This window comes from Salvelinus sp. IW2-2015, linkage group LG20 (assembly GCF_002910315.2).
Source record: "Salvelinus sp. IW2-2015 linkage group LG20, ASM291031v2, whole genome shotgun sequence".
Lineage (NCBI taxonomy): Eukaryota > Metazoa > Chordata > Actinopteri > Salmoniformes > Salmonidae > Salvelinus > Salvelinus sp. IW2-2015.
In genome coordinates, this window is record NC_036860.1 from 33,573,185 (window position 1) to 33,589,327 (window position 16,143).

Consider the following 16,143-nt stretch of genomic DNA (forward strand, 5'->3'; position numbering starts at 1 on the left):
TCCCGCCTACTGAAAACGAATTCCTTCTAGCAAAYTCATCCAGCATCAAAATGCCACTAAAGAACTCAGGCCTAGTCCTGCTGTAGCAGGCCCTGTTAAGAATATGCATAGCGCTGTTTGTCTACGTTCAGATGCAGCCAGGTGGCTTTTTGAGTGAGTTTGGTTAATTAAGATATCTTCTTTGATTACACTTCTCATAGCTGTCTGATTCATGAAGCCTCTCAAGTCAGTCAAGTAAATTGAATGAAGAGAGAACTGTCAGTAGCAATGCTGTGACATACTATGATGTGAAGTAGTAGCCCTCTCACATAGTTAAATGGAGTGATTGTGTTCATTAACTCCAGATGCATCTTGTGTTCTGTCACATTTGCCGGCATTTAAACCAGATAGATTGGATCTGCACTCGACTACATTGAAATGTAAATTTTTCAACTGACTGATGCCGTCTTTCTCGGTCTCATACCCCCAAACAATAAAACTAAGTGGGAAAGCACAAATTCTGGTTTTGCTGTTGTCCCACAAAAAACTTAATGCAGCATTTCTTTCCTTGAACAATGGGCGCTATTGTTTTTAAGTTATTTTGTAATTTCAACTCTCAGATAAAATTGCATAAATGCTCATCAGAAGTGTGCATTGTGTAGCGTTCACACGCATCTTCACTAATCCTAAAATGAGATGTAATCTCCAGGACAACAAACTGTAATCATACGGTATATCAAGTTTCCCTATATTACTCAGACGGCAAAAAATGTGATACTGGGAGGCCAGGCCTGTAGAAATATCGTGAAAGACATCACACAAAAAAAATCTATTCTAAAAGGAATCCAGTCACAAGCAGTAGGGGTACATTATTGGTAACATAGTACCATGAAACAAGCAGGTTTCCTTTTGCCCCTTAGAGGATAGTAAGTAACCTATAAGATGGATGTCTGCTCTCCTTTATGTCATCAATCATTTATCTCTAATCATACCATTCTGTTGCACAGTGGCGTGGTTAGGATAGTATCACCAATGATTCCACAGAGTATGATGCTTTTTGCAATCTAGGGGCTCAATTTCCACTGCTCAGCCCCTCTCTTGGCTCCTTGCAGCCCCCTATTTAAAGTGCAAAGCCCGACGGGACGTGCAGTGAAATTCCAACCAGGATGATGAAAGAGAATCTAATGAATCAAAACCAATCCTATTAGTTCCGGCCCACATCTCCACACACTGGCCTTTTCTACACGGTCAGGCCCATCCACCACCACAGGTCCCTCTCACACAGTCTTGGAAATGGGTGGTGCAGCCTGGCATGGGATGGATCTGAGATCATTCAACACAAGGGGTATAGGCTGTCTCTTATACACATCTAGATGTGTATAAGAGACAGGCCTGTAATAGAGCATGTGATTACCATGAAACATGATCTTCGCCATAGAGTGGTAGAATGTTTTGAAGCGTAGTGACACTTGTTGGATAGGATTTACCTGGGAGGTGGCGAAAACGAATGTGGCCTATGCATTGAAATGTTATCAGAGACTAATTACTTTGCAAATATGTGGGGGTTGTCGTTGAAATGTACCTTTTTGAAATGTTTTTCCTGCAACAACAGTCGCCATGCAGCAGATGCCACCGATTACCACATCTTTCAGCTGCCTCAGGCTCCAAATCTGACAGTTTAGGGCCTGCGCAAGACGCACGSCCAAAGTTCTTTGCTCCAGCCGATCCAACTCTTTCTCACTCTTTCTTTTGCTTTATCCCTTTTTTTATTATCATTTTTGTTACCAAACTCCCTCTCTGGGGAGTGGGAAAATGGGCAGAACAAAGCGTCTGGGGGTTTGAAGCTCTTTTGGAACCTCGATCCAGAGCCTTTGTGGAGCAGCCAGCTGGACATACAAAGAGATGGGTGGGGGGACTGGAGAGAGAGAAAAAGAGAGGGAGAGAGAGATGTGGGGGCAAAGAGGTGTGCAAAGCCTAGGATGTGGGAGTGGTGCTTGGTTTTGAAGCAGGGGAGGGGGAAAAGGAGGGGAAGGGGAGTGTGCTCCTCCTCACTAGAGCCTGTTTTGAGATGCATTGAAGCAGAACTCCTGCCTTGCCCCCCGCACCCTATCCTTCATCCTCCGTTCCTGGTGTAATATGGCCAGTGTCATCAAGCCTTTCCCCTCTCATCCAAGCTAACCCTGAAGATCCTCTATCAGTGCTCCAACACCCTGACCCATGGTTAGAGCATCCCTTCCATGCTGTTTGACAGGAGACAAGAGCCAATGGTTTAGCACTGCCGGTATTGACGATGGATCTTTGATCCACTCGGCTGGCAAGTTTTCAGCAGGCCTCCGTTCCCAATTTGTTATAGGTTTCAAAACTATACATTTTTTGTTGAGGGCTTATACAGGGGAAAAGCCCACCAAAAATGGGTGAGCTGCTTCTAAATCCCTCAAAGCCTGAATTTGATTAAGGCTCCCTGTCCAACGAGTGGAACTGGGAACATCCAAACCTCCAGTGAGTCCCCTCACTACCCTGGCTTGGCTGGCTGCTTCACCATAGCTGGGAAATTAGTTGTTTTGGGGGGTAGAAATTTGCTTGGTGCAGTGTTGCCCTGGCAACTGCCGATGTATTTTTGGGGCAGAGGACTGTGGATTTTCTCACTGSCGCCCCGGTCTCGCTCCATTACGCCCTTTGTGCGAGGCCAGAGGGTGCTGTCAGTGCCCCACACACTCTAGGACAAATCCAGAGTCCCAGGAGCCGGCGTCGCCTCTTTCCTCTTAGCCCTCTCTCAGGAGGGGATTACCTCCTCCCTGGGTGAAGATGAAGGCCCAATTTAGAGGTCAGAGTGCTCTCCAATGGCCTCCTGTCAGCTCAGACCCGACGGCCCATCACGGGGCAAAGCGTGGCTCTTCGGGGATCCCTCTGTGATTGTGGGGAGAGGTGTCCGAACATGGGCCACCTCCCGGGGAAGGGGTTACGGTGTCAGGCTTTAAAAAGACTGTGGWCGTAATGACGGAGTGAGAGATGGGTTGTCTGTGGTAGATGGTCACTGTGGTCCAAAGGAAAGATCTGTGTGTGTTTGGTGGTCTGGTCAGTTCATACACAGGGAGGACAGGGCACACCTGTTGGTCTTGCTCTTTGTATCAATTGGATTCAGAGTGATTTTCAATTGAATAGCTCAATGAAGTGTTGAAGAAAGGGTTAACGATGCAAGAGGTGTTTGTACTATTGACTTGGCACAGACATGTTCCTGAAATGGAATAGTGATAGCTCATTGAACTCAATAATTAGACTTCGGAGCTGAATTCACATTGGAAAGATGATGTAGCCAATCAGATATGAAAATCAGGGTGGTTTTATGAGGTTTACAGTTTGGTTAGCTATGTATCGTAATGTGTACTGCTCACTGCTGAATAGATGCATACAGCAGAAGTTTTCCCTCTGCTGTATGCATCTCCCTYCCCCATAGTGACTTTTAGTACATCAACGTCAAGTCTGTCATTGTCCATTAGCGGTTGCTGAGCACAAAGAGAAAGTTGTCAAGAGGTTGTTGGGATAAAACCCATGATCAGGTCTGATGTGTTAGCCCAGCATGGTACCTCTATTACCTCTGTTCCCCCAAGTCCTCTAGTCTCCAACCAGCTGGACTGGATAGTGATTGTTGAAACATCGGACCAGAACGTTTCGACAAGGTCGTTGTAAAAAACTTTTGTCAGATTGTGATCGCTGATCTAAGATGATGTACGAGGGCTCCTACTGTGCGAGCAGGCGGCTACAAATTTGCCTTGCTAGTTGCACTAGTGGGGGGTGGGCAATGGGTATTTGAGTTGCCTCGTTAAAGGAAGACCGCGAGTGAAAAAAATAACCCTTTGTGGCCCTTTTTTTTCCCTTTCCCTTCTTATCAAAGGGAACTGSCGTTCTTCTGGCCAGATAATTGATACGTGAGCTCCGAAAATTGAAATTGTCACCAGTGAAAATGAATTATCTACACCTCAACAAATGAGAATGCACCGGCCTTGATGTCTAGCTTTGTTCCATCTTGCATTTGGCTTTTCATGGCATATTGTAATATTCCTTGTTGTAAAAGCATGAATATCCTCCAACAAAGGCTTACCCTTTCTTGCATTGATGCATTTAGAGTTTTCGGAGAGGGTCAGAAACACTCCCTGTCCAATCCTTGGTCTAAAGCGCTATGGGCAGAAAAGGGGGGCACACAGTAACAGATACCGCCTGCCTACTTTAGTCAGTCTCCCTTGAAAAAATTATCTCAGAACACAAACCAATGGATGGGGAGGCGTGATGCATATCCAATCCCTTTGATGTTGCAGAGTGGAGAAAGTGGTATTGTGCTGGACTTGATCAGTCAGCTGGTAGACACTTGATTAATGGAACTGACCTAGCTTTGGTAAAACAGGCTTCTCTGTATCCTCCCCCTGCCCCAAACTCTCTTCCCTTTCTCCTCCCCCTCCAGGCCTTGTTTTCTGTCCCCCTGCTCCGTGCAGAACGAATGACACATATGCTGTTGGAGGAGACAGGACCCCTTGGTCCCCTTCTCTGCGCTCCTCTCCCAGTATGGGGCCTGAACTTGTTTTTCAATCATTGTTTTCCCCCCCAACATATTTTACCCCCCCCCCAAAGAAAAAAGAGGCACAGAGAAAGAGAAGTGAGAGAGCAAGGAGAGAGGCAAAAAAAGAAAGAGGGAGGGAGAGAGGGAGAGAAGGAAGGAGAGCACAAAAGCCAGGGTGCAAGGAATATAAAGAAAAAACATTCTTTATAACAATCTCCAAATAATTTAACGCAGGGAGGTCTAAGAGTTGTCTGGGGAGAGACTAGCTGAGATGTGCCTGTTGGGGCTCTACCAGGGGCAGAGATTGTGCGCTAGGCACGGAGCTTTGGCGTAGAGCTGTCATCCAGATAGGGAAGACGCAGAGGCTAGAAGATGCAGGTTGGAATGTGTCTGCTCTGGGCGACCTGGATCTATACCTGGGCGGAAGGGTCACTTCAATGCCAATGCACATGTCTACCTGAGCCGGGATTGGCCGAGGGGTCAAAGACACAGGTCAAGGAGCATGTCCGTCATCGATTGGAGCACCAGCAGCATCGGCCTCATAGGGACAGGCCACACCGGAGAAAAGGTAAGCACCACCCTTCCTTCCCCCCTGACCTTGCTCAAATGTCTTTTGAGGGAAACCTGTACCATAGTAAAGAAGGATTGATGAGCTCAATAGTGTTGTGGAGTGCTAATGCTATTAGCCCAGTCGGTTCTCCATGTTCCACTATATCCATCTTTGGTGCAGTTCATTGCAGTATAGAAGTTGTGGAGTTAGGCTATATCATGAATTAATAATGCTTTCCTGCAATTAGGCGTCTTATTGATAATGCATTACTGATTAGGTAATGTATATCTGATCGACTGTCGGTGTATCAAAAAATAGTACAGAATGACATCACCAAGTTGGCAATCAAAGTCTAAAGAATGTTGGTCCCATACATATTTTGTATCCAATTAACTACTTATGAAAAGTGAAATACATAAATGATCAGTTCTATATGAATTATGCAAGCTTGTCATTTGCATATGAAGTGCATGATTTCTTTGTAGAGTGAGACYGCTATGCCTGCCCCAAGCTGTTATGAGAAACATTGCACTCATTATGTGTCCCAGTGTGTGGACCAATGCGTGACATCTTGAAGATGGAAAACACAAAAGAAAATGTATTGGACGATTGATAGAAAACCAGTATAAGTAGACTTGGGTCAGATTCATCCGAGTGTACTCTTGTTCCTGTATTGGCATCAAAATTGTTGAAGACCTCATTAACTGCAGCCAATAGGTTTGTTCCATGGCATTCTTCTTTCAACTTGTCTTTAGGAACAATTGTGGCTCAAACAGTTGACTTAGAACTTCTTCATGTTTATAAAATACCTACTGGGTAAATTCTTTAAAGCCATCCTTCAGCACATATTTAACCCAACATCATTTCCATGCCATGTGTTTAGAGCAAGCCATCCTTCTTCAATCTCTAAACCTTTTGAAAATGTCTGGAAGCTGGCCGGGGCCATCTAACCCGAGTTGTTGGATCAATATAAGCTTCCGTCACCTCGACTGGGCCTTTTWAGACCGAAACAATTGCCGGTTCACTAAACAACACTTTATTTATGTGTTTGTTTGGAGGGAATGGACTACCATTGGTAGTTCTCCCTTTCTCTTCTCAACATCTCCCTCCGGGAGCCCTGTTTTTACAGGATTTGGGGTAATTGGGATAAGTAACTATTAGCTCCTAAAGTKGTTTTTCTTTTCTCCTCACGGCTATGCTCTAGCCGTGCCTCCTTGTTTCTGCTGTAATGGATCACTAGGTGATGACATCTGAGTGTCTTTGTAGCAGGGTGTAAAAGAGAGATGTATCCATTTTGGTTCAYTTAAAATGTCTCAATTAAAACTCTAAACGCTAAAAGAAAACATCAGAATGCATCTGTTATTCTTAAGGCCTACGCTGCATGCATCTGTAGGCTAGAGCAAGTCAAACCTCTCCATAAGTCATTTAAATCAGTTGAAAAAGGCTGATAGCAGATGTTATTGTGATTGCTTCTATCTACAAAACAATTCTTAGCATTTCTCATTTTTTGCTCTGCAACTTCTTATTTTTAGATTAAATTCTACCATGATTAACCATGAGATATGATTGCAAGAACTGTAGAATGTCACCAGTTCATGAAATATAAGATTAAGTCATTTCCATGTATTGTTTAGAAGCATGGGAGCCTCCTCATTTCCTGTCTTTCCATGCAGTGTTGACAGAGCTGCTGCTACAAATTGTTTTCAACAAAAAAAGACGACCATTCCACATTTCTGGCTGTATTACACCGAGTGTACAAAACATTAGAAACACCTTCATAATAWTCAGGTGCACCCACTCTTGCTCTCAGAACCTCATGGACTCTACAAGGTGTCGAAAGCGTTCCAAAGGAATGCTGGCCCATGTTGATGCCAATGCTTCCCACAGTTGTGTCAGGTTGGCTGGATGTCCTTTGGGTGGTGGACCATTCTTGATACACATGGAAACTGTTGAGTGTGAAAACCCAGAAACGTTGCAGTTCTTGATACACTCAAACCAGTGTGTCTGGCATCTACCACCATACCCTGTTCAAAGGCACTTCAATATTTTGTCTTGCCCATTCACCCTCTGAAGGCACACATACACAATCCATGTCTCAAGGCTTAAAAATCCTTCTTTAACCTGTCTCCTCCCCTTCATCTACACTGATTTGAAGTAGYTTTAACAGGCGACATCAATAACGGATCATAGCTTTCATCTGGATTCACCTGGTCAGTCTATGCCATGGAAAGAGCAGGTGTTCCTAATGTTTTGTACACTCAGTGCATAATCATTCAAAGGACGCAGGCAACCAAATATAAAGGCAACCAATATACAGTAGCTTATGAGGATCAATATTGCTGTAGGCTACCCGAAGTGAWAACCTCAAATTGGCACTTCAAATGAGGGAACATTGAAATAGATGTAAACAGGCTTCAACGTACCCCAAATGCAAATGATCTTATTATTCTATGAAAAAGTGTTGCATTTGAGGAAACGATGTTCAAATTAACCCACAATAGCCTATATCCTGTGTAGACTGTGTGGCAGCGCTTTTATTCCTCTGCAACTATCCCAATGATGTGTTGGTGATTAGAACGGTGGCTTAAGCCCCTCATGCGACGAAAGACACATTTTCAGCCAGGGAGTTAAAACGGGGGAGTGTCGCATTTTTTAGGCGGCGACCTGTTGCCACTTTGCCTGCCTCTTCTGTTCACATGGCAGTCACTTGGGACTGTTGCTAATTGCATTGGTGCTCTCTTGGATTTAGATAAGGTGGTCATCAATGTGTGATGGAATGGCAAACGAAACACCAATGGAATTATCTGGAAAATCTTAATCAATCTGGAGAAGAAACCTCCTCAAATGGAACTTTGATTTGTGCGTAAAACAGGAAACGCGCCTCCTCAAGTGAAGTAATATGCACCAGATAGGTGAACGATGCAATAACGATTTGTTTACATACTTCGGAGACCTAACATAAAATGACGGAACAGATGTTTATAAGAATGTTGGTAGTTTTCGCCGCTCTTGGAAACCTTGCAGGTGAGGCTGTTATTTGTATATGATACATGTAATGTACRGTAGGCCTATGGTAAACATATCAGCTAATGCATTTATAGTTTATTTAATTATTACTATTGCTAGCAATTTGAGTAAATAAAGTTAATTATAAAAGTTTCCCCTGCCTATATTTCCACCCTTTTTTTTCCAATGGCTCTGTTATTATGGCCTGGTTTGTGAGGCCTATTTGAATGAATTGAGCTCATTCTCAAAATAAGTTTCTAGTGGTATCAGGCACCATTTGTTTATTGATAGGCTAAGCTTTTTAACACCAGGCTTTAGCCATATGTGATACATAGCAAATAGAGTTCTCTCCTGTTGGTGATTTTTGTTTGTTTCCCCTGCTTGCTTCAAATCATCTTCCTACTTTTCAATGGCACTTTGTTGTTCAGTAAATAATTAACAGTTGATGTAGCCTACAGCACCTGCCGAGTCAGCCCATCTGTTTGACACAGTACTAGACTATTGTTATTCCAATCTTTATGGAAGTGACCATTTAGAAAATAATATTAGTCTACTCTATAGGTTTTGTAAATAATATGCATATTATGCAAATATTTAATTGAAACTGCTTTACATTTTTCAAAATCATTTTATGACTTAAGTGTGGGCTCTCCCTCAGGAAATAGCTTTGTCTGAAACAATATAAACTTTGCAAGCCACTGACAAAAATGTCTTACCTCACAATCAGGGGTAGACCTATGGCTAGCCTAGTGTTGCAAATGACATTTGCAAGATTAGCTGATTGTAACACATCTGAAATCCTATCAAAATAATCTTGACAGTCTTTGAAAGCATGTCATCTCGTACATGATGAAAGCATCCATCAGATAGCTGTTCCAGTTGCAATGTTCATTATCAAAATCAACACAACCAAATATAGCCTACCACAGCTCAATGGCCAGAGTCCAATTTTTATCCAATAGTACATAGCGCCAGTGTAAGCCTTAGCATCAATAGTGTTTTGACATTGCCACTCAATAAAGGCATTGTCGCCGGGGCAATAATAGCAGGGGTCCACTGCCACGCACTCAGTGCACAGGTGACAGATTTCCCTTTGAGCCCTCTTGATTGTGTTTGCGTGAAGGAATGTTGTTCTATTGTTTAGTGTGTGGGGGGGGGGGGGGGGCAAACGGCCTTGCGACTGGTTTAGCTTCCTGTCCCATACAGGAAGTACCACAGAATCCCCCCACTTCCTCCAACTTGGAGTCATCCAATACCACGGGCCGAACAATGGAATTCCAATGCTGCTGGCCTAAGAATAGGCATTGTTTGTTGGTAGCCGGTGTCTATGCTTGTTTGTGGTGGATGCTTTTACTTGAGTGTGTGAGCTGACCCTGAACTAGGGGCCACTCTCTGGGTGTGGTGTCTCTACTGTAAAAGCCCACTATTACTGACTCTTAAGTATACCCTTGTTCCACTTTGAAAAGAGGACCACACACTTCAGACTACTTCAGTCAGAGTTTGTTTGAGACCACTTTGGGACAAACATGTTTTCCGCACTACCTCTCCATCTGTCATTAGCCTTTGAGTCATACTGTACTACATTGTTGCTCTCCAACACAGTAAAACTTGTTTTTGAAGGTGGGAGTTGCTTATGGRGTGAAAAGCATTGGCGAGACTCCCAAAGGAGATGCTTGTTGACGTATGTAGCCTAAAACACTGACCCAAGATTAGATTGTACACGGCCTCCCGTTACGTGAGTTAGGAATGGAAGGTCATCCATGACTTGTGTTTGTTTGTGATATTACTAGAATGGGTGTATGAATCAGTACATCCCTTGGGACCTGATAGWAGGAAAGGAATATTAATGTAAAGTTAGTTTTTTGACTGTCCATGAGACTTGAAATAGTCTATCCACCTCTCATTCCATGGCTTACGGCCAGACCAGCCTGAATATGCTCGATCTCGGAAGTTAAGCAGGGTCAGAACTGGTTACTATTTGGTTGGAAGACCGCTTGGGAATATCAGATGCTGTAAGCTTTTTGCTCACTAGAGTATTCTCTTATAAACACAGTAATAATATCAGGGCCATTTTAAAATGGAATGGCTATTCTAGTTCCTCAAAGTTTTTGAGTTACATGAACTTGAAATAGTTTATCCAACTCTTGTTCCATGGCTTACGGCCATACCAGCCTGAATACACCCGATCTCGTCCTCTTCACCCCATTCATTGCTAAATGAATAGTATGCATAGTAATAGTAATAAACTATTGCCAGAGCTTCTGTGAATTAACAGATGCAATAGCCTATTTTGACAGAACCTTAGTTTCTCCATCGTTCCTCCATCCACTGTTTTTGTTCCCTGCAGGTTCCAGGCTGAGGGCGGAGGTAGTGGAGGTAACCCCGCTGATCGTCCACCACCCCTCAGACGTGGTGGTCAAGGTAGGCAGCCCTGCCACCCTCTCCTGCCGTGCCGAAGGCACACCCGAGCCCTCCATCGAGTGGCTCCACAATGGCCAGCCCCTGGAGATGGACAAGCTGGACAGCCAATCGCGGCCCATCGTTCTGTCAGGGGGCAGCCTGTTCTTCCTCAGGGTGGTCCCTGGGAGGCGGAGTCAGACACAGGGTGTGTACGCGTGCGTGGCAAAGAACAGCGCAGGCAAGGCCACCAGCCGCAATGCCTCTCTCTATATCGCAGGTAAGACTGTGGGGAAGTCTTTCAAACTAGATGGACATGCATTTATCTTGTCATACAATGCCTTCAGAAAGTATTCACACCCCTTGCCTTTTCCACATTTTGGTGTGTTACAGCCTGAATTTCAAATGGATTAAATTTAGATTTTGTGTCACTGGCCTACACACAATACCCCATAATGTCAAAGTGGAATTATGTTTTTAGAAATGTTTACAAATTAATAAAACATGAAAAGCTGAAATATCTTGAGTCAATAAGTATTCAACCCCTTTGTTATGGCAAGCCTAAATAAGTTATGGCAAGCCTAAACAATTTGCTTAACAAGTCACATAATAAGTTGCATGGACTCACTCTGTGTGCAATAATAGTGTTTAACATGATTTTTGAACGACTACCTCATCTCTGTATCCCACAGCAGTACATTTCAAACACAGGTTTTCCAGTACCTCGCAAAGAAGGGGGCACCTATTGGTAGATGTGTAAAATAAATAGCAGACATTGAATATCCCTTAGCTTAGAGCAAGGTGAAGTTATTAATTACACTTTGGATGGTGTATCAATACARCCAGTCACTACAAAGATACAGGCATCCTTCCTAACTCAGTTCCCTGGATTTCACCATGAGGGATTTCACCATGAGCCAACGGGGACTTTAATACAGTTACAGAGTTGAATGTCTGTGATAGAAGAAAACTGAGGATGGATCAACAACATTGTAGTTACTCCAGAAATGCTACCCTAAATGAAAGAGTGAAAAGAAGCCTGTACAAAATACAAATATTCCAAACATGCATTCTGTTTGCAATAAGGCACTAGTAAAACTGCAAAAGACATGGCAAATAAATTAACGCTGTTCTGAATTCAAAGCGTTATGTGTTATGTTTGGGGCAAATCCAACACAACACATCACTGAGTACCACTCTTCATATTTTCAAGCAGGTGGTGGTGGCTGCATCATGTTATGGGTAAGCTTGTCATCAGCAAGGACTAGGGAGTTTTTTAGGATAAAAAGAAACAGAATAGAGCTAAGCACAGGCAAAATCCTAGAGTAAAACCTGGTTGTCTGCTTTCCAACAGACACTGGGAGACAAATTCACCTTTCAGCAGGACAATAACCTAAAACACAAGGCCAAATATACACTGGAGTTACTTACCAAGGCAACATTGGATGTTCCTGAGTGGCCTGGTTACATTTTTTTACTTAAATTGGCTTGAAAATCTATGGCAAGACTTGAAAATGGCTGTCTAGCAATGATCAGCAACCAATTTGACAGAGCTTGAAGAATTTAAAAAAGAACAAAGTGCAAATATTGTACAATCCAGGGGCCTCATTTATCAATCATGTGTAGGCACATCTGTGCATAAACCATGCGTGGGATCATTTCCACGCAAAGTGTGAGATTTATCAATATGCACGTTTGCTTGAGAGTGTTAGTAACTTTACGCACAGCCATGACCATGCATAATGCTCAATGCCAAGTGTAAGGGAACTTCCTGTCAAGCGTAGAATGGGGAAAATATATGTTGAACATTAAAACAAATCGAGGGTAATAATAGTTGTATTTCCATTGTGAATTCATTAAACATATCTTGACAGTCATATAACTTGACTACATTAGTGAATTTGTTCCAATAATAATCCTTATAAAATACAGTCATTTGTTAAATTAGAGTTACGTGTGAAAGTGAAACCATTGTTGAAATACTATAAAAGACTGAGATAATGGGAAATGTCACGAGGCTGATCTCGCTCTATTTGAAGATTTGGCACGCTGCATTTCGTAGAAAGCGTGTTTATAGAGACAGGTGGGATTGTTTTTGGCAGAAAGTACATATTGGTTTTGGGAAATTATCTGATGAACCAATTTGCGAGGATTTAAGACCTACTTTAAAAAGACAAACGCATGCCATTCCAGTGCAAATCCAAGTGCTATCCACCCTCGGGTCTTTGGCAAAATGCATTTTTCAGCGGGAGCTTGCCGATCAGTGTCTCACAACCAGTAGCGGATTTCGGTATAGGCGACATGGGCACCGCCCAGGTCACGGGGCGCACTCCCCAAAAAATGTGTAATGGTGACATTTGTGCGATCGGTTTTCCATCGCTCATTTGCACATCACGTCAATGATATCATGTCACCGTGTGGGACTGTGGGTCAATTAACCTTGTCGGAGTGGGCGCCCTGATTCTAGTTTGTGAGCTAGGCAGGCTACTGCCTGGGAAGGTCTCCCACTCAGAAGTACGAGATGGGGAGGTTGACCTCAGGTCTACCCACTGGAAGCCCGAGGTAGGGGACCAGGGGACTCCATCAAATAGTGCACCTCTAACTTTGTACAGTACTAATGRAATTAGTAAAATCAGTCACACCACGAAATGCTACCAAATAAATCACAATTAATTCATAATACTGTGAATATATAGTTTCACAGACATATTGTTGAATTTTGTTCTGGTTTGTGCCTAATCGTTAAGAATAATATAAAACCAGTCCAAATGTATCCAAATTTGTGGACTGCTCTCAGAATTTGTCTTGCTCTTCCAGTGACCGTAGCTCAAGCAGAGAGGCGCTTTTCAAAGCTAAAGTTCATCAAATTCTACCAGAGGTCCACCATGTCACAGGAATGCCTTAGTAGCCTTGCTGTCATCAGTATTAACCATGCAATTGCTGAGCAGATTTCTTATGATGATGTAATTGATGACTTTGCATCAAGGCAAGAAAGATCAGGGTTTAGATGGCAGTTGAGCAATTTCGTTTGTGTTTCTTGTTTGAAGTGCAGTAGTGTAATAATCAGGTTATTCTATTTGTGTGATATAGGATTTGTGCAATTTAGTTTTATTTGTGTTGTTTTTGTTAGCAATAGGGTAATAGTGTAATAATTTGATAATCTTTTTTACTTGTATTTATATACTACAATTCGTTTTTATTTGTCTTTGTTACTTCTTTTTGATATTTTTGAATCTTATTTTTGCGTATATTTTTATATTTATATCATTTTTAATGTTATGATTATTTATTTGTGCTGTTCCAAATGTCTGAATAAAAATTAGTTAGTGCAGAACGGTGCTTTATTTTGTTGGCGGGGGGGGGCGTTCGCTCAGGGAGCCATACAAGCTAGAACCGCCACTGCTCACAACCCTCGATGAGGTAATGTTTTGGATACAATCATCAGCAAAACAAACTGTAACATACAATTTTCATACACCATCGCACTACGGGTTGAAGTCAAGATTTTTTTTTTTGTTGCCAACAATGGATTCACAAATATGAATGGAGGAGTAGAACGCACCCACATCACCATAAAAGCACCATCCTAAAACGATTTCAACTATGTCAACAGAAAAGGCTTCCACTCTTAATGTGCAGGCGATAGGTTATGTGGTGCGCAAAAGATGCTGCTAAATGTGGTGGCCAGGTGGTACGCACAACTCGTTCATTCTGCAGAACAGCAATGTTGGCCTATACGCCTACAGGAAGGAGCTGTTGAGGATGGATGGCTTATTGATGAGTGTTGCCTGCTCATTTGAAGTATATTTGCCATTGCTAATGTAACTAATTGGCTCAATGGTCCTCTCTTTGTAGCTATTTTTACTGGTCAAGCCACAACTGAGCAAGCCAAATATAATATTTTGATTGTACTCAATCTCTGACACTAACACCTGTATTTCATTCTTGGATCATTATTTTTTTCTAAGCTTTTTTTGTTTGCGGCGTTGTATGTCATGGTACGCCATTTTATTTCCCCCACATGCTTTAAAGGAATAATTTGGACCATATATGGTTAATTAGGGACATTTCGAAATGCAAATAGCCAAGGTCGTGTACTGAGGCTGAGAACAATTTGTATTTAGCAATGGTGATCTCCTACCGGTGTGCACTCATAGGATTATTTGATAACTCAAACATTTTCTATGCGTATTAACATTCTAAATTCCTTTCGTAAGTTGTATTTTAGAATAGTTCCTCCCAATATTGTCAAATGAGGCCCGAGGTGTGCAAAGTTCTTAGATTTACCCAGAAAGACTGATCGTAATCACTGCCAAAGGTGATTCTGACATCTCAGGGGTGTGAATACTTATGTAAATGAGCTATTTCTYTATTTTGTTTTTAATAAATTGGCATAAAATGTGTCAAGGGGTACGAATACTTTCTGAAGGCACTGTAAATGCCAAGATACCATGCAAAACTAATTGCACACTAGGATGAAGAGAGGTACCATCACACTGTTATAGATCATGTGAGTGAAGAGACTAAGAGACAGTGTGCGGTAACTAATAAACCACTCAAGATATTGATTAGCTGAATCAGGTGTGCTTATACTGAGATGGAACCAAAACCACACAAGGCTGCTTTCCAGGACCAAGACTATGGAACCCTATGCCAGATGGATGTGAAACTGTGGTCTTAGAATACATTCTATTGTCTTTGTTGTATGGCTCTCTCCTACATCCTGTCCCATTCACTTCCTCTCTACCTCCATGCTGATCTTTAACATTATATCAAGCTGATATATGATCCTTGAGGTCAACGGGAAGCCCCCAGTATCCACAGATCCACAGAATCCTGCTCCAGAGGAAGAGAGAGCGAGATTGTCTTTGTGATTACAGAGAATAAGTAAGGGGGTCCAATGTCAATGAATACCCCCTCTCCAGGACAAACACTGCTAAATGACCCCTGACCCCCAGCCTCTGTTTGCACCCAAAACAGGGTCACCCGGAGACCACTGGATTCCTGAGCTGGATGGTATAATTAGTGGCTGATTGACTTGTTGGGGGAACTTCCTTGGAGCAGTACATTTGGTGGTGGAGCCATTGGGACAATAGACAGTGGTACTTAATTTAGATTCAGTTGGCAGATCGACAGTACTTTAGAGAACAGTAGCAGGAGGATTGTGGTATATCTAGAATTTAACCTTTATTTATCTGTGTTAGTTTCATTAAGATAATCGTGTAATCGTGACCTTTGTCAGTATAGTTGAACTGGTTAGGAAAAGTAGCCTAAACAGCAARAAACCATGCATCACTTTTAATTCAAAAGTTGGGCTAAGTTCATTTCCGGCTAATTATTAAGTTGAAGAATACACGTATCTGCATTTTAGAGAACTCCAGCTTAAGATCATTCCTTAATATTTTGCTGAACAAAAGATTGGAGATATTCTACTTGTACTTTATGGCACTAGACCATTGTGTGTCCAAAAATGTTTTGTCTCATGATTCCATTTGGTGTTGCAATGTAATGGTATCAGTGAGGATTTAAACAGGCATCCTAAGRATGTTGTAATTTATACATTCAAGGTGAAAGGCCATTGTTTCTGTTCTTTTGGATATAATGGGAGGAAGCTCCTTAGACCTTCAACCTAAATGGTTCACAGTTACTCTTAATGATT

At 42.4% G+C, this 16,143-nt stretch overlaps 1 protein-coding gene across 2 annotated transcripts in view; it reads left to right on the forward strand.

Annotated features, from left to right (window-relative positions):
- Window positions 1-4,661: 4,661 nt before the first annotated feature.
- Window positions 4,662-16,143, forward strand: part of LOC111981115 (roundabout homolog 4) — a 29,848-nt gene continuing 18,366 nt past the window's right edge. Inside the window, exons 1-2 of one of the 2 annotated variants that reach the window (XM_024012264.3) lie at window positions 4,662-5,099; window positions 10,435-10,764. In XM_024012264.3, coding sequence (XP_023868032.1) covers window positions 4,904-5,099; window positions 10,435-10,764 — 526 coding nt within the window. In that variant the 5' untranslated portion in view covers window positions 4,662-4,903. Of the gene's footprint in view, window positions 5,100-7,686; window positions 8,106-10,434; window positions 10,765-16,143 lie in introns of those variants that run through there. The other variant, XM_024012265.2, reaches the window with a different exon arrangement.